This window comes from Podarcis erhardii (genome assembly GCF_964252035.2).
Source record: "Podarcis erhardii genome assembly, chromosome: 9".
NCBI lineage: Eukaryota > Metazoa > Chordata > Lepidosauria > Squamata > Lacertidae > Podarcis > Podarcis erhardii.
This window is the reverse complement of record NC_138512.1, coordinates 21,933,945-21,958,451: the sequence shown is the minus strand read 5'-3', so window position 1 is coordinate 21,958,451 and position 24,507 is coordinate 21,933,945. Positions and strand designations below refer to the sequence as shown.

Sequence of the window (24,507 nt, the reverse complement as noted above, 5' to 3'; positions counted from 1 at the left end):
GTGTCTCTCCAGGGAGTGACACGGTGGCTTGGGCACCCGCAGGCTCTGCACTACCCCAAATGGTCTGCCCGCCTCCTCCCCCTCAGCTGTAGGATGGCTGAGTGGGAGGAGGCAGGCAGACTCCTTGGGGGCCCCCCGCAGAGTATCCTGTGCCAGCTTGCTCCGCCCTGTGGGGCGGCTGGCCCCACCCCCGGGTGCAGGGCACATGCGCTGCCCCAGGTGCCTGATCGGCTTGCTCCCAGCTGCCCAGACACAGTCTTATTCCCCTCTGTCCCCAGGTACCCTATTATTTTTATTGCAACTCCTTGCAGAAGAAGCAACTGCAATGAGAAGTGGTTTCTAGAAAGAAATGTCAACCCCTTATGGAATTCTAGGTACTATGGCAAAGTCCCTAAACAGTGTGATGAGTAGACACACAAATTTCCTTTTCTCCTAGTAATTCTTAATTTTGGGTCAAGTGTGAAAAATACAACTGTTAAAGTGAGTGTACAGTAAGCTTCTATTACAACAACGTGACTGCATCAGTAAGAACATTAAACCATGGTTTAGTGTTATGTAGATAAGCTGCAGTGAGCCAAAGCAAAGAGCTGGGCTTGTATGCTCCCCGCTCCCCTTTCCTCTTCCCATGTGGCAGAAGAAGGACTTTGGCAAAGATCAGTTTCACTTTCAGAGAGTGTCAGCTTGTTCTGTCATATGCACCAGGTTTTTAAACATAACAGTTTGTTGTGAGCCAGGATTCCTTGTTCATATGACACAACAAGCCAACATTCTTTGGAAGTGACAGTAAATTTGTGGGAGAAGAGAGGAGTGGGAGCATATGAGCCCAATATGCTCAAGTTTTCTGCAGCTCACCTATATTGTTGGTTCAGCATTACATTATGCATTTGTAAAAGCATCATTGTTTATAAACACGACAATTCTCCAGTGTTAAAACAATGCATTTCAAAGACATTTCCCGTGAAGTAGTACCACACCACACAAACAGAATGGATGAGGACCTGGCTTTTCAGGGACATTCAAAGCAATTTTATTTTTGACATAGAACAATTGAATATTATTAAATATATATTTACCTCGTCTAGCTTACCTGAAGCAATGCAATGAAAAGAAAAAAGGCATTAGCAGCTCTTCTGAACTGGGAATAGAGGAACCTCGGCAGGAATGTGATTAAGTTGTATTTTGCAGTGCTAAGAAACAGAGATTAAAACTGTATGTAGTTAAGAGATAGAGATAAAAATCACACAGCACCCTGTATTCAGAATGCACTAATCCATAAGATACCTTTCAATACTGTGGAGGCAGTATTATGGAACAGTCAATGCTCACAATGTACAATTATTTATTTTTCCTTTTGTGGTCACTGCTTAAAACTATTTTGCAGTTTCTCACAGTGCTTCAAATTGTATCCAAGAAAACTCAAAATGAGCCCAGGACACAGCTATTTTCAGTGCCATATACATGCATAAGTTTTGGTATGAATGTCATGGACACTTTTTTTTAAAACTACATGGTGTATACTTTTAAAAAATTAAAATTAAAAATGCTCCACTAAGTCATATATCAAATACAAAACACAAAAATATTTGCATACTAGAGGTTGTGCCCCTGCTCATTCTACTCACCAACCACACCACCATTCCTCCACTTTAACCTCCTAGAGTTTGCCCTTCTCACCCCATACAACTACCAAGTTCACTTTTCAACTTCCCAGCCCATTTTTGAAGCCACTTCTCCCTTCTGTTCTGCAGACCTACTTTGCAACACGTTCCCACCTCCTTATTGCCCTCCTGTTGTTCAACTCCCTTTTGCACACAGACCACTCCTATGGTAATCTCCTGCATCCTTCTGCACATAGCAACAACTTAGCACTCTTTTCACCTTCTGCCCAATTTTGAAGCCACAATCCCCTCCTATTTGGCAGACCCTTTCATGCCTCTGCTTCCATCTTCAACTAGTTCCCATGCCTCCCACTCCCTGCTTTTTTGCACTATTTTCACATTCATTCCCTCCCCCCCCCCACTCCACTTTCCTCCTCTCTTTTCTCAACTCTCCCTTACACACATGCCACCTCCATTTCCATGGCTCCTCCTCTCTCCTATTCTGCAGCCACAAGTTTTAGCAAGGATATGTATCCAGGGGAGGTCTGTCCCATTTCACTGCCTGGGGCAAAGTGGGAAAGTGCCCCCGCTGCAAAGCCTTGGTTACTGGGGTTGTGTGGCTATGGAGGCTTTCAATGAGATTTTGCAGAACTCCTGCAAAACCTTGAGGAACTCTCACACTGCCTTGTAGGATCCTGCCACCATAGGTGGCTGCTTCAGCCCCCTTCATGTGCAGGCTGGCCCTGGTTGTACCCATTTCTGCTATAACAAACAAGCTAACACCAAAAGGCCTTTAAATAGGGCCTTTCCTAACTCCCTTCTCATTTTACTCAAACTTTATTTTAAACTGCCACCCCATGCTTGCTGTATCCAAATTTCTGCCTCCTCTATTCCTCAGCTGCCTCATGTGAGAGAGATCAAGGGTGCAGGGCCATCAAATATGCCAAAGTATTCTACGCAAACCTCTGAGGTAATTTAAAACCACTGTTTTCCTCGCAGTTTCCTCCATCCCTGCTCAAACTGTTGTGTTGTTTTAAATCAGCACTTTCCCCCTCTCAGTGCTTCTCCCTTCTCACTCTTATTGCCACGTTTGTGCAATCTACCGTCCCTTCTGTTTCCCTCCCATGCCTTGACTTCATGCAAATCCAGGATCATGATGCAGCACCTCAAATCCTTCTGTGGGAGCTGTGTGATGACAGCCTTATGTTTTATGTATATATGGAGGAAGAAATCCAGAATGTATTTCAAAATAAACTACACACTGTTGTTTAATCATGTGATATTAATGTCATAACAACTTGTGCACATAAAGTTCAAATTGTTCTTGGGCTTATGTGTTTATACTGAAGCCTCAAGGTGTTGCTGCTTCAGATAATGCTACTCTGCAATGTCCCAAGATCTCATCTGAGGTAATTTTGCATAAGAAAGTCTATTGTACTTTCTCTCCATGGCTCTTCATCAAATGCTTGTTTTTAAATCTTTCATTCTATTTCCTTCAATATCCAGTAGATGGCGTAAGCATATTAGACACTACACTTTTGTTGGATGGGGGAAAAAATGGGATATTGTCTTCTCTCCTTTGAGCAGGTGTCCACAATATAACTTGCCAGCATGCCAGGAGCAAGTGTCCCAGCAGCCTTCCCTTCCCTTTTCCAAAGTGCATCTTTCTTCCAAGTCCTCTGTGCTTACCAAAGAACTCAAAGAAACAGTCTCGTCTCATATGTGGATGTTTGAAGTACATAGGAAATAGTGGGAGAATCCCCTGCTGTTTCTAACCTTCTCCAAACTGCTGCATAAGTGAGACAGGTCTTTGCTTCTTCCAGAGAGTTGCATGCCTAATGATATGAAGCTGGCACCCCCTACAATAAGTTTTAAGGACCAACTTAAGGCTTGGTTATTTCAGCAAGCCTTCCTTGGAAAATGATTTATTTTTATAACCTTCTTGTTGAATGAATCTGACCAGTTTCACTAATACACCGCTGACTTTGGAAGCAGCTGCAATTAGGAAAAGCAGCATACTATTTCCTTCCACAACAGAGTTCTGACCATCTCCATTGCATTTGTAGCTACTGTATAAAGCTACCGTTAGGGTTTGATCTATCCCACCTGAGGCCCAGGGAGCACGCACTCTCAATATCTTCCCATTGCCCCCTAGGGAAGCAAGTAATAAATTAGCTGCACAAAATTCTCATCCCCCCCCCCAGCTACAATGAATGCCTGCGTTTTGAGAACAAGAAAAAGATGAAGGCATATCCAACAGCAGGTTGGATCCAAAGCTTTGGCAATTTGAGCTCCATTTGCACAATATGCCTCTGATTTAGAGATATTCTCCTACCCCATTGCATCTCCCTGAGCTAATACGTTCTTCAGGTTCCTCTGATCCTCCAGAGAAACAGGGAGGAACAGAGAATAGGAAAGATTCTTATAGGAATGGCTTTCTGGATCCCATCCGATTTTTATAAAGAATAATAACCATTTCAGTTTAGCACTAGTGCCTAGGTACTAAAAATAAAAAATAGCAACATCAGTCTCAAACACTCTAGAATTTATTGTAGCTTTGTTAGGAAAACATTAGGAATACAAAAATCCCAAAATTTAATACAGATGTTCTCATTTCAGGTGTCAATTATTCTTAACTTCCAGTTAACTGATTTAACTGCTAACATGAATCTCTTTTTACAAGTCCCCATTCAGAGTGAATTAACTTTTTCTAAGAGTAGGTACCATGTCCTGCCAGAATTTTCTTAACACTCCCATTTCTTTAAAACTGTACATAAATCATGACAATATAAAATTGTAACTTAATAAAAACAAAATTAACAACTGCAAATTATAAAGAGGTTATAAGAGTTAGTTATAAATACCTGACGTGATTGTTACAAAATTTAGAGAATTGTGGTTGATTGATAAATATAGTTCTCACTTCCTCCTGATCAGCTAGTGAGGTCTTCTCTGAAACATCATCTGTCTTCTCATAGCCTGTAAAATATTAGCCACTTAATATACAATTAAACATATTTATAGCACAATGACCTACAAAAAAACCACTGGGAGAACTAATCCATAGGTTTGGGTTGCACCACCATTTATTTACATGCAAATGACATGCAGCTCTGCCTTATATCCCAGGAAGCTTTGGACTTAATGAATTGGTATCTGACGATAGTTTTGTTTTTGGTGAGAGAAAACAAGCTTATGATAATCCAGACAAGCTGATAGCACTATGGGCAAGAAACCTGATGTATCTGGATGGATGTGTGCTACCAGTCTTGGCACTATCTGTGAAAGCATTACCGAGGAGTGCATTTTACCATATTGCAACCCTATCTAGAGAAGGAAGATCTAAACTGGGGGCTCATCCACATTTCCATTTGTCACATAGTGGCAAGTCACGGGTTGAGAGGTGGTGGGGTGTTTTTTTTTGTCCTGTTGCAAAGCCACTGCTGAATCTGAACAAACATCAATCAGGGTGTATGCAGATTAATGTCTGCTCAGATTCAGCAGTAAACAATGGGTTTTCCTAGGAAAAGTGGCAGGACAAAAGAACCTCTTGGACCCATGACTTGAAATCACGAGACAAACGGAAGTGTGGCTATGCCCTTGGTTACCCATGCACTAGTGACATTCAGACTAGACCACTGTAATGTATTTTATTAGACTAATGTGATCTGCATTTTAAAAGGGTCCAGAAATGTTAACTGGAACAAAATGTGGCTGCTCAGATGTTGGTGGAGCAGGGCAGTCAGAGCATGTGATGTGGCTCTTGCATAAATAGCACTGGTTGACAGTATGTTTCTGAAGTGCGATACAACTTTAAAACAGGCCCCCCCCCCATCCTAACCCAGCCCACTTCTGGTTTCAGCTTCACCCAGATTCTTGCCTTGCCATTCCCAAGACATTACCCAAAGACTCCCCTAATTTTTATATGGGACATCTCAATGATTTCCCTTCCCACATTTCAGATTACTGCATCATTTATACTTAATCATTAAAAGCTCACAAATCAAGTTCTGAGAGCATTATTTAAGCTTTCACTTCCTACTTGTCAGCATCCAGAGGCATCTGGCTGGCAATGGTTGGAAAAAGAATGAAGAAGATTTTATCAAATGGAGAAATTCTGGTATTCATATCCCTTCTTATGGCCTGCCTCATTCTTTAGCTTTTAAAGTGCTACCACAGACTACAACTTTCATTATTATCAATGGGAAACACATTCCGTTATTTTCAATGGAAAATACAAACACTCACCTAGACAGATCTATAGATCAGAGTTGGTATAGGAAAACCAGTTACATAAGTGAGTCACCCTCACATAACCTCAATGATGCCATCAGGCACATATCGAGCAGTACTTTCTTTTCCCCTAGGAAAAAGGTTGCTGGTACTCATCATGATCCTCTTCCCACTCTTTTCTCTCTCACACACTTTCTCCTGTTCCCCCTCAATTAATTAAAGCCCCCCTTTGCACACCCCTTCCCCTTCTTCAACTTCCTCTCCAACTTGACCCCATCTGCTCTTCAAACCCACCCAGCATCCTGCCCTCCCTTCTCCTTCCTTCCACTCCTCCCAGCCGCCAGCCACACCATTTGTGCTCTCCCCTATGACTTGCCCTAGCCACAGCATGGAGGACAGCATGGCTAGCAGCAGAGGCTGCCGCCGCCTCCTCTTTCTTTCTTTCTTTCTTTCTTTCTTTCTTTCTCTCCCTCCCTCCCCTCTTCCTCTTGAAGTCATGGAAAGAGAAGAGACAAAAGGCAAGCAGGCCTTGTGCTCACCCAGCCACTTGTGGCGCAGTGAGGCAGCAGCATAGCAGCACCTTCAGGGGGAGAGCATGCATTGTGGGGCAGCCGAGGGGGAACGGTGCAACCTGTTGAATGAGAGCGACAACTGCAGCACCGAACAAGGACATCCTTTTCCTCACTGCTGCCTCAGCCTCCTGATTTTCACAATCTCCCTCTTAGCCACAGCTGCTTGCATGTTCTCTCCACCGTCCAATTATCTTATTGCAAGATTTGCTGGGGGGTGGGGAATTGTGCCGGTACTGTGATACCATTGAGTATCACTAGAAAAAAGCACTGAACACACAGAGGTTTCTAAGAGTGCTTCACGGTCCATTCCTACTGCCCCCACCATCCTACACTTATTTATGGGGTTTGGAGGACATCTTCCACACCAACATAGAGGCAACAGGTACACACACCTCAGTTTCTGAGCATGCACCAGCTGAAAAGCCTCAGGAAAGTCTAGGGTTCTTTTGGACCTTTTCAACACCCTTATGCACTGGTTTTAACTCTATGTCTAAAACGGGATCAAAAGAATGAATCTCCACATTCCACTAAAAAATACAGGGGGAAAATGGAATTCATCTACAGCTGTAGCAGAGAATTAAAACCCCAATTTGAACTGAGGGAATGTTGGCCTTGCAGATTTTTGTAAGAATTCCAATAATAAAGTACTACTCCCTCTCAAAGTTAGTTCCAAGATGCTGCTTTAGCAGAAAGATTTCAAGGACAAGCCTTCCAGGAAATTCTTGATATCAGTATCCCTCTCCCCCAAGAAATTAAGCAGTGGTTTGGTTCATTGTCATTCTTTATCAACTGAACAATTATACAGAATGAAATGTTTGGCATCAAGAGACAGTTAAGAGGGCTTATCTAACTGAGTAAACGTTTGAAGATTTTCTCCTTTAAAGATACTGCCATTGTCATATAAGGACTTAAGAAATACTAGAAATATTTCGTAATTCTAATGAGTAAATCCAAATAAGGGAAGGGATGGTGGGGTGGTGAAGAGTAAAGAGCAGGAAAGTTCAATATTGTTATTATTCCATGGTCTGTTTTTTAAACAATGTAGAGACACTGTATATATAGCTTGTTTGGTCACGAATCACAAAGCCATAGTCTTGTAAAAGTAACATTTGTTTCAATGAAACTAATACACATTGCATTTTCTGTTATTAATATATGGAGGGTTCTGCCAAGTATCAGTTCTACAAGAGTAGACTCATTTTAAAAAATGTAAACTTATTTAAGTCATTTTAATTCTCCTTTGAAATGTGAATATTGTGCATTCTAATCATTTATATTCTGTTTTAAACATGTTTCTTGAAAATATGGGGTAGATTATGTTGATAAAGTTATTGAGGCTCAGTTCCAGGTTTAGCTTCTGCAACAGAAAAATATACATTTGGCCTCTGCAATACAATACTATTTACAAAGCTTTTCTGCATTAATTTCTCTTCAATGTTCCTCACATTACAAATTGCATTCTTTGATTGACTCTATGCACATAAAGGCCTTGTAAGCCTCTAACGAGTAAGTTATAGTAATCAGAATAAAATTACTAACATAAAGTATTATCTGTCTTAATTCTGTACAAAATTAGACGAGGGAAGTACAGTAGTTGTTAACTGTAGCCAGATCAGTTTCTTTACATATCTGTAGAAATTCTTTCTCTATCCAGGTTAATGTTTGAAATGTTAATATTTTGAAGATCTTATGACATATTATTTATAATTTATCACAGCCTCAAATGTAAAATATATAAGCTCTGATCCACTTAGTTGCCAGACGCATAGGGAAACTTTTTTCCATGTGTGTATGTATCCCTAGCTGCAACAAGAACAGTGTGTGCTAATAGGCAATGTACTTGGGTTTCTACTTCCCAATGCAATTACCTGCGTACACAGAACCCTCTTTAAAAACCAGTAGCCATATCTATGAGCTGTTTGGGAGAGGGAGTTGGATTTAATTCTGCCAACTCATCAGCATGATCACTGTTTTTTTTGTAGAGGGTTCCAGGCACGCTTCACATGCGCTGTGAGACTGCAGCCGATCAGCAACCTTATGTAAGATATCCGTTGCTGAACCATAACCATTTTTGACAACAGGTTTATATTAAAATGAGCTTTCTGCACATATAAAAGTAGTGATCTTGAGATGCAGAATGAAGTCAACGAGGCATTCAAAGGAGGTGTCGAGAGTAATGGGAGATTTCAATTACCTTCACACAGATTTGAGTAAATGCATATTACAGTCGTGACAAAGAGGTAAAATTTCTAGGGACTCAAAATCAAGGGTGGAAAAACCTGTGGCTCTTCAGATGTTGCTGAACTCCCAACTTCCATCAGCTTCAATCAGCATATCCAGTGCTAGGGGGTGATGTGAGTTGTAGTCCAGCAACAGGGCATAGGTTCCCCATATGTTTCTTAAATGACTAAACCCTGGATTTGTTGCTCATGGAACTGACCACAGGGATACTGACCCCGGACTTAATCCTAAATGGCACAAATTAGAAACAGTGACTACAGTGGTATCAAATTTAACTTATAGTAAAGTGGGAAGAAGTAAGGGGATTGGTGAAAAGGAAGCTGAAAAGGAAATTGAACATACTTATTTAGATATTATTTATTTAAATCTCTCTAGAACACCTGCAGTTACTCAAAACCACCACATTAGATGCTGTGCTAAAATGTACATCACAGATCGTGACAGGTCCCATCAAGTCAAGGAGGTTCCCATCTCATCTCCTTGCTTAACAAGCCTAAATGATTGCCCAATTGAGGAAAACAAAAAGGAACGCAGATTTGTATTAAAGAAATGCAAGAAGGCAATGATGAAGGCATATATATATATATATATATATATATATATATATGAATGAAGAGCATATTGCTAAAGACCAATAATAAAAAAAAAATCTTAATATATCAGAGGCAGGAAACTGGATAAGGAAGCAGTTGAACTGTTGAATCCAAAGTGTGTGAAAATTGTTCTAAAGGAGATTAGAGAGATTACATCAGTCCTCACTGCAGAAAATGTAGGGCAGATACTCATGCAGGAATGGACATTTTCAGGAAGGAAGGAACTGAAGAAGTACAAGCAGGAGAGTGTCATTGTGCTTATGTTCTGCTTGTGGGCTTCCTATAGGCATCTGAGTGGAAACAGAACAGTGAATTAGATGGGCCTACGGTCTGATCTAACAGGGCTGCTCTTACGTTCTTATGACACACCTACCTATTAGCTATTAAACAGCATAAAAAGTCTCATGATTCACTAGTACTCTAGATAACGTACATAAGAACATAATTCAAGGTCCATCATTCTGTTTCCAACTCAGCCAAAAAAGCTAACAAGCAGGAAATAAAAATGGTAGTTATGTTCTACTGTTCATTTCCAGCATCTGCTAGGAGGCTCAGGTTAGCTGTTATGGATAAAAGCAGCTGACAGACCCAACAGGAAGCGTCAGCAATATTACACATTCCAGTCAATAGATAAGCAATTTTACATTCTTCGTGAATCCAATTGTGCCCTGGTGACTTGTTAGCTTTTAAAATTGTTAACTGGTTCTAAAATTTCACCTTTGTCACTTCTCTTTGGTGTAGCCCTTCAGCAGCACTCTCTGAAAAAATATTTTTAGATTACTGAATGGAAAAGGGTATGAGGCTGCTATCAGGTAGCTATGTTATTTGCTTCATTGCTTCGTTTGAAAAACTCAAAAGAACATATAAGGTGGTTTCGTCATTCATGCACTGACAAGGTCCAATCTTTCTTAGTTTTATCACTGTAACAGGATTAGGAATTCCAAGGCCAATCATTAGCCCTGCAGGGAACACAAAGCTGTGCAAAATACTGAAACTGAACCATCTGAATATTAGACTCCTGATTACTCTTCCTATAGATTCTGATATTTTACCAGACATACTCTATGTTTTAAGTCAAACTTTATTTCCACAGTTATAAGAATAAAACCCTTTTGTTTTTAAAGTGGTTTTTTAAATATCTCTGAGTATAAAGAACATAAAAACCAATAGAGATGTTATATAACGTTGTCTGCCCGCCCTTACTTTTCAACATTTACATTAATAATGTAGTCAAATAATTCTGCAATCCTGATTTCACACATACACTCCCCAATTCAGATTTATAAAGTACTGATTGTTCTATATGTAGATAATATGGCAGTATTCTGTTACTTTTGTTAGAAAAAAGAATATTGAAAAGGTTTTAGGAGTACTGTTTACAACTGACAGATTAAAAATTATTGCAAAACTAAAGTTCTGTGTTTTGGCAGGCACTCAAAAACAACATTTGAAAAAAGCAAATTTAACCCACCCTTTACTATTAATATATTGATATTTGTTTTAGCCAATCCACCTTACTGAAAATAGATTTTGTTTCCTCAAAACTGTTTGATGCAGGGTTCTTAGGCCATAATATAAAGAGAGAAGAGTCTGGTTGGTTTGAATATTTTTGGAAGAACACTTCTGACTATATGCAACAGAGGTTTGTGTCTTGGGAGGCAATAAAATTTTGGAAATGTTACAAAATCATTTCCCAATAGCCTTATTAGCCCTGTCTCCAATGACTCCAAAGCACACCCACACCCCACAAACCTTACTGGCTTGAATTTTGTTTTAGAAACAGTTTTACTGTAACAAACAAGGAAGTTAGCTTTCAGAACAGCAGCAGAAAGTTCTAGCATCTCATGGCTCACTCACATAGCACCTTGTTTTTACCAGGGGTTAGCTGCATAACTGATATCTGTGAAAATTCAAAGACTAGGGACAAGATATACCATTTATGGAAAGAAACACTTTCAGATTATTTCTTGTCCCACCCTAAACTTCTACTATAGGAATTATGCTCAGTCATGCTCTCTTGGCTGAAAACAATCTGCCTGAGTAACTTCTGTGATCCTCCTTTGATGTGGATGGCAGAAAATTATTCTATTCCATTTGAGAGCACACTTTTATTTCCCATTCCTTCCAATGAGCATGACTAATTCAAGTGATTGATAAGTTCAGGAGAAAGCAGACTTTGTGGGCCTCATTGCTGGAGAGTGAAATAATTACAAGGAAAGAAATAGGATCCTTGGGGAGGAAGGACAGGATATAAATATAATAATAAATACCTAATTTTATTTTTTGCTTCCAAAATAGAATTCTTAAAACTGAGAAATTAAAATTGTTGTTGTTTAATTGGGACTTTAGATTCCTTTCACTGCTGAATGGCCAAGTCAAGGCAATATATTATTTGTGAATACGGTTTATAAATATGTCATCCAGTCATGCTTGCAAAAATGAAAGGGAAAGCTGGCAGTCATTCATTCAAATTTATATCTTCCAGTGTTATTATTACAGTCATACCTCGGGTTGAAGTAGCTTTGGGTTGAGCGTTTTTGGGTTGCGCTCCGTGGTGACCCGGAAGTAACGGAACACATAACTTCCGGATTTTGCCGCTTACGTATGCGCTCAAAATGATGTCACACGCATGCGTGGAAGTGGCAAATCGCGACCCGCACGGGTTGCGTTCGCTTCAGGATGCGAACAGGGCTCTGGAACGGATCCCGTTCGCATCCAGAGGTACCACTGTTTTTCAAAAAAATTATACACTGCTTGATTGTAAAAAAAAATCAAAATCAAAGGGGTTAACAAAAAGATAAAACTATAACATCAGGAGAAATTTACAGTACATTAAAACATGCGTATTAAAATTCACATCAGCTTTTCTAAAATAGCTCCCACTGGCATTATTATTATTACTATTATTTCTTCCATATCTTACCCTTTATCTGTTAAGTCCATATAAACTAACATGGGGATACTAACTACATTTAGTAATATAAAGCATTTATTATAGCTACTGCGGAAATTGTTTTGATATTCATACAACTGCCAAATAATGTGTTAGTTTTTACATTAAGTCCAGTAAACCAATGCTCCTCTATTGTACTATTACTCCAATACACTGGTTCATTATTCATCTTATCAAGTGGCTCATGAATCCCAACAGATCTTCAAATATTAATATCCAAAATTTTCAGCCAAGTTTCTTACTTCATATTTCCCCATCCATTTTATAAACTGATTCACATCGTTCCCAATATGAAAAGTTAAGCAATACTGCTTGTGCCTGCTTTTATCTGATTAGTGCTAACAAGTATACAATTCTTCTATGCAAAAATGTGAGACAACTTGTACTGAAACAGAGCATGACATAAGCCTTCGTGCCAATATTGTGTAAGCATTCAAGATATGGAAATACGATACAAAAGTTGTGGAGCTATGAGTAATGCTATACTAAATATGTAAACACATCATTGAATGAATGGCTGCCAGGGCTCCCTTTTATTTTTGTGTCTGTAACTGCATGCAAGAGTACAAACAAAGCAAAAATCCAAGCAAACAAAAAATTTACTTTCATTTACAGGTTTCAGTTTATTATTTTTATTACCAAACACTGAGACTTAATGTGTGAAGTTTTGTCTCTCTTGCTACATATTAGATAAATAAAAATAAATAAGCAAATGAATGAAACCTTAAAATCATCTTCAAAAATTACAAAAAGTAGACTAGATTGCATGCTGAATTAGAGAGGAGACATGATTTGAACATTTTGAAATAACTTTAGTTGCTATTATTATGGAACTTATGGGTAAAATGCGAATCTAAATCCTATAAAGTAGGATGTCCAATTTATGGGCCAATGAGCTATGGGATAGGTTAAATTATTAAGAAATCATCCCCATAGTGCAATGGTATGAGACTTCTGAGCTTCAGGGCAAGATGAGTAGCTTCCTTTGCATCTAGCCCTGAGCTTCAGCAGTTTGGTGCTGTAATGCAACTGCCCTATAGTACTGACTTAGGTTTAGGAATAGATGAGCAGAAAGCTCCACATCTACCCCAAAGCTAACTGAACGGAAGCAGGTGTTTTTCCTCCCCGCCTTCCTCTGCTGTACTAAAGAGCTGGTGAAGGAGAGTTGGGGTTGAGAGGTGTAACCTCAGTGCACACATCCCTATTTTTACAAGACACTTTAAACAGTTAGGAGTTCTGCCTCCAAATCTATAAAATCAGCCTCCTTATACTCTATTAACTTCAAAAGGATCAGTGTCTTGTAGGATCAGTTTTAAAAAACTCATACTGGTAAGGAGAGAGAATAATGGCTGATTGATGCTCCTTGTGAGATATACATTCCAAAGCTCACCCTGCTTCAGGATATTATAGGAAACTATTAAGGGTTTGAGCAGGCCAACCCTCCCCCCCCCCTGCCCCGTTGCTCAACTGCCACCAACATTTTGCAGCCCCTGAAGGGCAATGAGCACACCCAGTTCTCTTTGGATTTTTTCCCTTTTTTAAAACAAAACAAAACACTAATGCATTTTTCCCTGCATTGCTTGGAAATCCCAGAATATGTAGAAATGTCATCTTTGTCTGTGGATTTCATGGACCATGTATAAGACCACCAACAGTTGACTGTAAGGTTGCGTAATGACAGGGGTGCCAACTTGAATAAAATATTGGAGGGGCAGGTAAGTCCCACACCACATAATCAATCACATGACACAGCACACACACATCATTTGAATGGCAATGCCCATTAATTTGGGGGTGAGTGGGCTGCCCCCTAAAACATTGATTGGGGGAGGGGGCAAAGGGACCTCAGTCCCTAGAGTTGGCTCCTAAGTGTATTGATGAGAATGATTTTATTATTTCTATCCCTGCCACAGTAGGAACATGAAATAGCAATTTTCTCCTCCCTCAGCCTGATGATCACAAAACATACAGCAAACAACAAAAGCTGTGGAATATCCACTGTCTATGCTTCCATTGTGTCAGGTATGCTGACTATTTTCTGGATTTTTTTTGGGGGGGGTGAGGGGAGGACAGTCAAACGACAGTCAGATGAACGCAAGCGAGATGCAGAGGAACAGACTCGGAGATGGGGAGGATAGTCCAGACTGTATACCTTGAACAAAGGAGAGTGCATGCTGCTAGCACAGTTGGAAACGGGGCAACATCTCAGCTGGTAGAGTACAAGACTCTTAATCTCAGGGTCATGGGTTCAACCCCCCCCCCAATTGCAGGAGGTTGGACTAGATGACCCTCAGGGCTCCCTTCCAACTCTACAATACTGTGATGCTATGATTCTATGCGGAGTGGCTGTGTTGTTGTTTAGTCGTTTAGTCGTGTCCGACTCTTCGTGACCCCCTGGACCAGAGCACGCCAGGCACTCCTGTCTTCCACTGCCTCCCGCAGTTTGGTCAAACTCATGCTGCTAGCTTTGAGAACACTGTCCAACCATCTCGTCCTCTGTCATCCCCTTCTCCTTGTGCCCTCCATCTCTCCCAACATCAGGGTCTTTTCCAGGGAGTCTTCTCTTCTCATGAGGTGGCCAAAGTATTGGAGCCTCAGCTTCAGGATCTGTCCTTCCAGTGAGCACTCAGGGCTGATTTCCTTAAGAATGGATACGTTTGATCTTCTTGCAGTCCATGGGACTCTCAGGAGTCTCCTCCAGCACCATAATTCAAGAGCATCGATTCTTCGGCAATCAGCCTTCTTGATGGTCCAGCTCTCACTTCCATACATTACTACTGGGAAAACCATAGCTTTAACTATACGGACCTTTGTTGGCAAGGTGATGTGGCTGTAGTTCTAGAATTAAACTGGTTTGTGTGGGTGTGGGTTGGGGTGCTAGATAAAAAAGGCTCTTCTCTTTCCCTCTCATAGGAGCCCACTCCTAGGGGCCGGGGTCCCTTCAGCCCTTCCCCCAATAAAACATTTGAAGGGGGGGTTGGGCCCCCTCCAAGTTGGTGGACACTGTCATTCAAATGGTGTGTGAGTGAGATGGATTATGTGGGGCGGAGCTTACCTTTGCCCCCACCCCCTACATTTTATTCAAGTTGGCACCCCTTGCTCCCTTTCTATAACATTTCTTCTACTGACAGGAATGGGGTGAAATATATGTGGGTAAAACCAGATGGGAGCAGGCGAGGCGGTGGGGTGCTTCCGGGGAACCGTGAGGGGCGCTTCTGGGGAAGGCGGGGGAATACAGAGAGCGCCTTCCTCCGAAAACGGAAGAAAAGAGCAGCAAGAAGGGGGGGGGGGCGTGGGACGAGGGGCTGCCGAGGAATCCCTTCCCCATTAGCACGAAAGGCTCCCTTGTCTCTTATTGCACGGACTCGGGATGTTTGGGTCCGTAAAATGACAAGAGAGCCGCCAACCCTCCCGCTTCCCTTCCCTCCTCACACGCAGAAAAAGCCGCCGGAGCAGCCCCACTCACCCTCCGCCCTGAACCGCAGCTCGGAGACGGTTTTCTGCACGACGGGCATCGCGCCTCAGCCGTCCTCTCAGGGCAGCGAGCCAACAAGCCTGCCCGCCTGCGACTCGGGTCTCCCTTCTTCTCCCTCACAAAAGCTCCCTCACGGTTCCCTCCTTTCGCCTTGCGCAAAAAAAAAAAAAAGAAGAAGAAGAAGCGAGAGGGGGAAAACAAAACAAACCGAAACACCACCGTTGGGGGGGAATGAAAAAACGGGAGATATCGGGGGCAGGGGGGAGGAGATCTCTTGTGACACCAGAGCGACGCCTGCAGTCGCGAGAGCTCCGCGAACCTGCGCGACGACACCCCTCTCGCGCCCGCCGCTCGGGCCAACTGACAGCGGGCGCGCGACGCTCCCTCTCTCGTTGCTGCTGCTCTCCCCCCCCCCCCCGCTCAGCTGCCCTGGAACGTACCAACTGGCGTTCCGCGGGAGGTGGCTCTTGTTCATCCCCTCCCTCCTGACAACACCAGGCCCGCGTCAGGCGCCGCTTCGTCCACGGATGAAGGCCTGCCTTCCATTCCCGGCAGATCGAAACGGGGTGGGGGGTGGGGCGGCTTGCCTCGTTCGCGCCTTTCGTGCCAGCCTTTCTCTGATCGCCTCCCCCCCCAAAAAAACTGGGTAAGAATGGAACGAGCCGCGTCTTGAGGCGGACCCCTTCGCTTGACAATAGGAGGAGGAGGAGAGGAAAGCGGGTGGTTGTGGATTTCAGTGCAGGAAGCATCTGTCCAACGTGGGATTCGAATCCACGACCCTGAGATTTAAGCGTCTCGTGCTCTACCCACTTTCGAGACCATAGCCATCTGTCATGGGTTTAGGCAGGGGGGCGGGCAGCTGACCCCCCCAATCATGGAAATAAAAAGTAGAAAGATATTTGACCTATGTTAAATTTCAAAATCTGCATTAAAGCAATACTGTGCCTACGTCAGGGGAGAAAATAAAATATTGCAGGTAGTCAAGCCATCTCTGTGTGCTTCTCATCCGTTTTAACATAGAGTAAGAGATGAAGCAGACTTTTAAATGAGGCTCTATTGGGTGCTATTTACTATCAGCTCTTGGAAAGCTGGAACGTAAAAACACACAATGGCTGTTGTCTTTTCTATGCAAATATAGAAACCGGTCATTGCCCAGGAGTTTAGGAGAAACGCCCAGGTTTCTTTGGAGATTGACAAAATGAAAACAGAGAAACCAAGTAGCCCTTGTGGCAACACAGACAAGAGATTAAATTTAGGTGGAGTGCTTGGTAGAAATGTCAATATAAACCACACTGGGTAGGTTTACTTAGCAGTTTTATGGAATGTTCCATTAGAGGATAAAGTCTCATCTTCAGGTAATACAAGATAGTCTTCCTTCAGATCAGGATTCCGAAGCTGAATGCCTAAAATCAACACTTTCCAAACACACAAAAAGGAAAAACAGCTGTGTTGGTCCATGAGAGAAATTCAGCAAGCAAGCAAACAAAACATTAGGACAATACCTTTATTTGGTCAGCCAAGATGTGGAAAAACTGCAAGCTTTTGAGTTCTTCAGAACTCTTAATCATGGGCAAACAAAGCAAAAAACCAAAAACCAAAAACAAAACATGGTAGGGGAAGAGATCACTCACAAACATATGCACACAACTAGTGGTGAACATGGGAACTCGAAAGCTTATACTCAGACCACAGTAACATAGCTGCCACTGAAAATAACTTCTGTGTAGCTGGTACTTCACATAGCTTCAGCAATAGTTGATTTACTTCACATGTTACCAGGGCTTTTTTTGCCTAGAAAAAGAGGTAAGTTGTTGAGCTTTGTTTAGGGGGAGCAACCAGCCATAGCTGTTGAGTTTTGATATTTTTAGGGCAAGGACTTCTCTTCTTTTGCCTGCTGCCAGCCTCCAACACACAGCCCCAAATGGCACCTCAGCACTTCAGAGGGGCAGGAACACACAAAAGAGGTGCTGGAACCCAGTTCCAATGAGTTCTGGCTGAAAAGAAGCCCCGCACATTACTTTGGCATGGTTAGGTATGTGGAAACATCATGCCTTTAGGGGCATTGAGGTAGAGTCAGATGCTTAGACAGACAGAACATCTGAAGAATTTCAGAAGCAAAAGACTTTCTATACTGTTGAATTCCCCCCCATTCTTTCCTGTTTCTCTCCGCCCCTCCCCGACTTTATTATTTAAAAGCACCTTGTGGTGAACTTACCCTATTTTGCTCAATCAATCAATCAATCAATCAATCACTCAATCCTTTATTAGTCATAGCAAACCACACATTATAAAACAAACACCATATACAGATTGTGGAAAATACGAATTTGGCATAACAATTTGCATAAATAATACAGTATAACACTACCACATCACCGACCAATCAAGAACCACTAAATCTCTCTATAATGGCCCAGTCTTTCCACATGGACAGCACTCAAAAATTTAGCCACTATTAAAATAATTTGATCATTCCTGCCCGAGAGCAGGTCCTGAACCGTTGGCGGCATAGAACCGAGCCTGTTAAGTTGTAAGGCCTCTAACAATTGTCTTCTGGCATAAATGCCAAAATCACACGAAAAGAAAATATGCTCCAACGTATCAGGTTCCTGCCTACCACATTTGCAGAGACGCTCTGCTTCTGGGAGAGCTAAATATCTTTCTATTAACCCTATTTTGCTGTTTCTGTTCGTTTTCCCTCTAGGTCACATCACACCCAACCTTAAAACCCTAATTCAAACTTCTGCTCTCTGAAACTGGTCCTGTATGCAGGAGCGCAACTGTAACAGCGCCTCTAACTTCTGCCCATGGAGCCTGTTCAGAAGGAAAGCATCAAAAGCGGCTGGTAAAGGAAAATTAGCGGGGTCACATATTCCTTGTTCTCCTTCCAACACAGCTAATCAACCAAAGTGACCAAAACCACATCTGCAGTCAAATTGAAATGGGTCTGGATAAGCAGCTTCATCCAAGTATGCCTGAAGCTAAATGGCTGTCACCTCTTATTACATTAGCCAACTATTTTGAACACTTACGATTGGTAGCTTTGCATGCTACTCCGTTGAGTCCTCTGTATCTGTTTGGTTCAGCACTTGCAGTTGGAACTAGTCTAGGATAATTATTTATAGTTACCATACAGTATAACTGAACAGATGCTGAACCACAGGTTCTTCTCAGAGAAACTATGTTTGCGTTATGTTCTGAAATTGGGTTGAATAAGCTTACACTAATTTTTGTGGTTTGGCTAAGCTTGTGGTTGAGTTAACTAATTTACCCACTACTTATCCTGCCTCTTATAAATGCATACGTCTATAGTGATGGATCAAATTTGTTTAACAAAGTTCGTAAGTTGAGGGGGGCAATGGGTGATAATATAAATACTTTATTGATCTTCTACACATTATTTCTTGCTGATTTGACCACTAACATCTGTTTTCTTGTAGCTGCATACAACACCTGAGTTTGCTTTTAATATTTGCTTTAAAAACTTATTTGGTCAATTATCCCCTCTCCCTCAACAATTAACTGTATTTCTTGCCATGTATCATTCATGGAACTTAATGGGCAGCGTTCAACTGGGTTTTACTCAGAGTAGACCCATTGGATGATATTCATCCGAGTTTTACTCAGAGTAAACCTATTGAAATGGGTTCAGAAACCTCCAACAAAACAAATGAGCAAAAAGTAAATTATTTTTATGACCATTTTTAAGTCAACCTGGTTTGCGAGTTGATTTTTAATTTCGATTCTTTAACACAACGTTAAATTGAGTTTCTTTTAAAAAAGACACAGCCATTTAAATCTCCCCCAACACATATGCATAGCGTTGACCACTAGTCATTGTGAGAGCTCGGCTAACAGAAGGCTTTTAAACAATTACTCTGAGCATTATGTTTATGGAAATAAGTCTTTCTTCAGCACTTTGTTTCATCCAGACTTTTCAACCACAGAGCTGTGAGCTAACACCCAGATTGCCACACATTGACAAATCTACATCAGTGTGAAATCAAGCCCTCTTCCCCTACAAGATAAGAAAAAGAAGGAAGATCAAGCTATAGTTTCCTCTGGGGGAGAAACATCAGCAGCATTTTGCTTTCTGACTTATTTTGACACTAGCTCTGACAATTTGCACAATGGTTAAAAGGCAAAGAAAAGCCGATTCACAATGTCAGAGGCGTAAAATAAAACATTTCTAATTTAAGCATAGAGGGCTCTGGTAAGGTTTTTAAAATAAATGCTGCTACAGAATTTTCATTCTGCAGGGCTTCTTGATTCCACAGTGTTTGGCGGTTATACCATTAAAACACAAACTATTGCCTGCCAAACTGAAGTGGAATAAATAGAAACAAATATAACCGCTATTGTTCTGAGAAGGTCATCACACTCAGATATGCCTGACAAAGGCTAACATTGTGACCTTCACAACTGAAACTTGAATGTCTTGCATTTTCTCTAAATGAAAGGAAATGCTTTTCTTAACAGAATATGCTAAGCACACCATATGACAGAATCTCAGTGGCAGGACTAGATATGAGAGAGATATCTTTGCATGTTCTGCGGTGAAGGGAAATAGTTCTGACGTGACATTCTGTGCCAGGTGAAAGATTACGCACTGACACTGGGGTGGTTTTGCAGACCTTGGGTTTGTTTCAAAAATAATCCCCAGTTATCACGAAAGGAGAAGTTGTGTGCTACACAAATGTGAAATGTAGGTTTGCGGTTTAGAAAGGTAAGTGAATTCCACCCAGGCCTTACGCCAGAAAACCTGCTAGTAGCAGCCTGCTGCCGGAAAATAATAGGTTATTCTCTGCATCATTAGGCTGCAGTATTCTCAGCTCGGCTGTGCTTCTGTGTCTAGCCGCTCCACAGATGTTAGCATTGTGTGTGATTATTTGTTACAGTCCCTAGCAGGAAATAGGAAAAGGGTACCTGGGAGGTGAGGAGACTAAATCAATGTGACATATATTTGTTTCTCATGTAAGGGGAGAAGTGGGGCCAGTAACAAAATGTTGCCAAGTATCTTCACCTCCCGGCTGTAATGCTCCTATTTAAGAGTTCCTGCCAGACCGTTCTTAGAGGATGCTATAATCTGGAAGGAACTCAAGCTGGGCCTCCCATTTCTTCTCTTTGTTTTCTGTTTCCTTTTTTTAAACCAAACAATACTCAAAATTCTGTGGCTCCTGGACACGCTCAAACCTCACAGGGCTGCTGTTGCTTCCCCTACATTATGTATTCTCACATCGTAATTTTTTAATATTTCTGCAAACCATGTTTATCAGCGGCTCCATCTGGACTCCATTTCTGCCGGCGCTAATCCCCAAAGATCGCTATGAGAATGAGTGATACTACAGTGGTACCTCAGGTTAAGTACTTAATTCGTTCTGGAGGTCCATTCTTAACCTGAAACTGTTCTTAACCTGAAGCACCACTTTAGCTAATGGGGCCTCCCGCTGCTGCTACGCCACCAGAGCACGATTTCTGTTCTCATCCTGAAGCAAAGTTCTTAACCCGAGGTACTATTTCTGGGTTAGTGGAGTAACCTGAAGCGTATGTAACCTGAAGCGTATGAAACCTGAGGTACCACTGTATATCTGCTGCAGATATTCAAAATTTGGGAAATGTTGACATTCACATGTGAGTCCCAACACTCCCAAATTAATTTTGTGAAAAAGATGTATTTGTCCATTTTTCATATATATGTGCACATGAATGTTGCATGTAGGTGACTGTCAACATTCACTGGTGTATCTCTTGACAATATTCATCACACATGAATATCAACAGTCACTGATCTCCTGGCAACTAGAATGACTGCGATCTATTTATTTATTTACTTCACAAAATTTCAGCTTGCTTGGTTGTAATATCAGTAAAGAAAAGTTAAAAACAACTGTAGTTAAAATATTCAAAAAACATTTAAAATCCACTTAAGATCCATGTCAACATTCTACATGTCTGGAGAGGCTTGCCTAAACAAAAATGTTTTAGCGTATGTTGTAAAGACTTTTTTGATGTCCAGAGTGTGGCTCACCCTTTTAGCACCCATGCTTAGCACCCATGTAGTTATACGGTACATTTTGAGCTGGTTCAGATTTCTCAAAGGAATGCAAGCAATTATTGCTTCTTCCTCACTTCTACTTTAATATCCAAGAGAGGCTCATAGATCTCAACATGATTCAGATCTACAGGTCATACTTATTATTAGAAGGGAGGTGAGGAGAACAATGATTGTAAAATGTTACCTGTCCGATCTGTGGAGGGCAGTGGCGGTGATGGACGTGCTTTGTGATGGGATCAGACTAAACAGCCTTCTGGTTCAATCTAGCGCTCTGATTCCATCATCCAGAGACTACCTGGTGCATACTCAGACTGTGTCTCTGAGCAGCAGCTGGGCCACACTCAGAGGAGAGCATTTGTCATGTCTAAATTTAAAACCCTGCCAGTGGCAGCTGTTTAGAGGAACCACTGAACTGGCAAATTTCCCACTTGAGCTAAGGTAAATCCTATTCCTGCGGATAAGGTGGCTTGAACAATACAATGATTTATTATTGCTACAAGAATGCAAAGGGTTAATTTGCTCGTATGCATCATCTAGTAAGCATGTGCTTTTGATCAGCATCTTGGTTTCTTACAATAATTTAATCAGAGGAATACCATGAATCATGTATATGCCAGAATAAAATTTTATTTCCATGTTTAATGGCAAAACAGGAAATCTAATTTGGGGGCATATTGATTTTTTTAAAAAACAACAACAACAACCATGCATTTTAGAGTACCATGAGACCTTGTAATTTGTGTTCATATATATATTACATGTTTAAGCACAAACAATTGTATGAAAAACACATTTATGGTAACTAACTTTCTCTAGTTTGCTTGTTTACACCAGGACCAAAGTCTTCTCTCGATGTAAAAACGATATATTATGCAAATTATGATCTGTTGGAAAATGGGACCTTGGCTTTAATCTGTTGTCATAGTTTCTTGCTTAAGGGGAAGTGTGAAGCAGAGATGTCAAACTAATTAAACAGAATAAACTAAATTGATTTCACCCTCAGACTGTTTTTGCACGTTTATGTGGCTTTTGTGTGCTGCAGTAAGTATGTTATGCCACTTTCTTGGAGATAAGATGAGAACCCCTAGCTTGTGATTAACTGCTTTCTGATGACTCACGTTCAAAGACGGGAGGAATATAAATAAATCAGTGTTATACAAGCCGCTACATCAGTCCACCAACTTACTTTCAGAGGTGAAAGAACTGCTATATCTTCAAAGATAAGTCACGGCCTTTCTGCTTTCCTTTCTGTGACATCTGACAACTCTAATAGATCTAACTGAGTAGATTGATAAGCCTGGTAGGCATCTAGAGTAGCCTGGTAAAACAAAACCTAGTATTGTTTGATGGCATGACTGATTAGTTCATCACTGATACACTAACATGTCACTTTCCAGCGCTTGATAGTTCTTGCTTTTAAGGAAGAGGGAGAGATATGAACACAATCAGTTTCTCCCATCTGGTGCTCTGACAAAATGGCACGTGCAAATATGATGACCAGTTTTGGGTAGTGCAAAACCCAGGCTAGATCTAGACACATCAAGGAAGCATTTCAGTTAAACGTGTTGCAAAACTTTGCACGAGAAATCGGGTAACGGAACTCCACGGCGCCATCTGGTGTCGCTGTGTTAGAATGCATAATCAACACATGTAAAGCGTTTTTTCTTTGCCAATGTAGCTGAGTCCTCAGTCTTTTATGTATTTAGAAAGGTTATAGGTTCTAGCGTCCCATTCCGTGGTTTTGGAACATAGGACAAAATGTATACCCGACTCCCTTTCCACTTTAGTTCATATATCTGTATCGTAGTAAAAGACACTGTCTGCTTAGCCAGTCACACAATTACTACATTAGCTACATCATCACCTAATGATTTTCAATGATTTTCAATCAAATGCTTCAGAATCAGTTTTGTAGAGTTCTGTCCTCCCTTACTTCATTTACAACACATGTTCTTTCTAGCATGTCTTTCTTAGGCCTGGTTCATAATGGCCAGTAGCCAGTGCTATTTTTTGAGAAAAAGAGGTGGCTGAGCTCACCACGACCGCCTCCCTTGTTCTTTTATAATGGCAATAGCACCCACCTGAGAGGTGCCAGAACTACAGCCTGGTGAATTCTGGAACATCTGATGGAAGGGATGTTGCCACTACAACTAATCCAGAATGTGACAGCTAGACTGGTGACTGGGAGTGGCCGCTGAGACCATATAACACCAGTCCTGAAAGACCTACATTGGCACCCAGTATGTTTCCGAGCTCAATTCAAAGTGTTGGTGCTGACCTATAAAGCCCTAAACGGCCTTGGCCCAATATACCTGAAGGAGCATCTCCACTTCCATCGTTCAGCCCAGACACTGAGGTCCAGCGCCGAGGGCCTTCTGGCCGTTCCCTCACTGCGAGAAGTGAGGTTATAGGGAACCAGGCAGAGGGCCTTCTCAGTAGTGGCACCTGCCCTGTGGAACACCCTCCCACCAGATGTCAAGGAAATAAACAACTACAGTGGTACCTCTGGATGCAAATGGGATCCGTTCCGAAGCCCTGTTCGCACCCTGAGCAGAACGCACCCCACGTCTGTGCGTGTGCGAGTCGCGATTTGCCGCTTCTGTGCATGTGCGTGGTCATTTTGAGCATCTGCGCATGCGCGAGTGGCGAAACCCGGAAGTAACCCGTTCCGTTACTTCCGGGTCACCACGGAACACAACCTGAAAACGCTCAATCTGAAGCATATTTAACCCGAGGTATGACTTTACCTGACCTTTAGAAGACATCTGAAGGCAGTCCTGTTTAGGG

General features: G+C 41.6%; 1 protein-coding gene and 1 long non-coding RNA gene across 7 annotated transcripts in view; one reads left to right on the top strand and one right to left on the bottom strand.

Moving 5' to 3' along the window:
- Positions 1–15,776, bottom strand: part of ATP8A1 (ATPase phospholipid transporting 8A1) — a 75,249-nt gene extending 59,473 nt beyond the window's left edge. For 3 of the 6 annotated variants that reach the window (XM_081875662.1, XM_081875661.1, XM_081875663.1), the window contains exons 1-3: positions 15,657–15,776; positions 4,463–4,577; positions 1,088–1,187 (exon numbers count right to left, since the gene is read on the bottom strand). In XM_081875662.1, coding sequence (XP_081731788.1) covers positions 1,088–1,187; positions 4,463–4,577; positions 15,657–15,705 — 264 coding nt within the window. In that variant the 5' untranslated portion in view covers positions 15,706–15,776. Of the gene's footprint in view, positions 1–1,073; positions 1,188–1,754; positions 1,773–4,462; positions 4,578–15,656 lie in introns of those variants that run through there. The other 3 variants (XM_081875664.1, XM_081875666.1, XM_081875665.1) reach the window with 3 other exon arrangements.
- Positions 15,777–17,908: 2,132 nt separating this feature from the next.
- On the top strand, positions 17,909–22,722 carry LOC309349744. Its single transcript, XR_014160158.1, has 2 exons — positions 17,909–18,510; positions 19,581–22,722. It is a non-coding gene; the product is annotated as an uncharacterized lncRNA (long non-coding RNA).
- Positions 22,723–24,507: the final 1,785 nt, after the last annotated feature.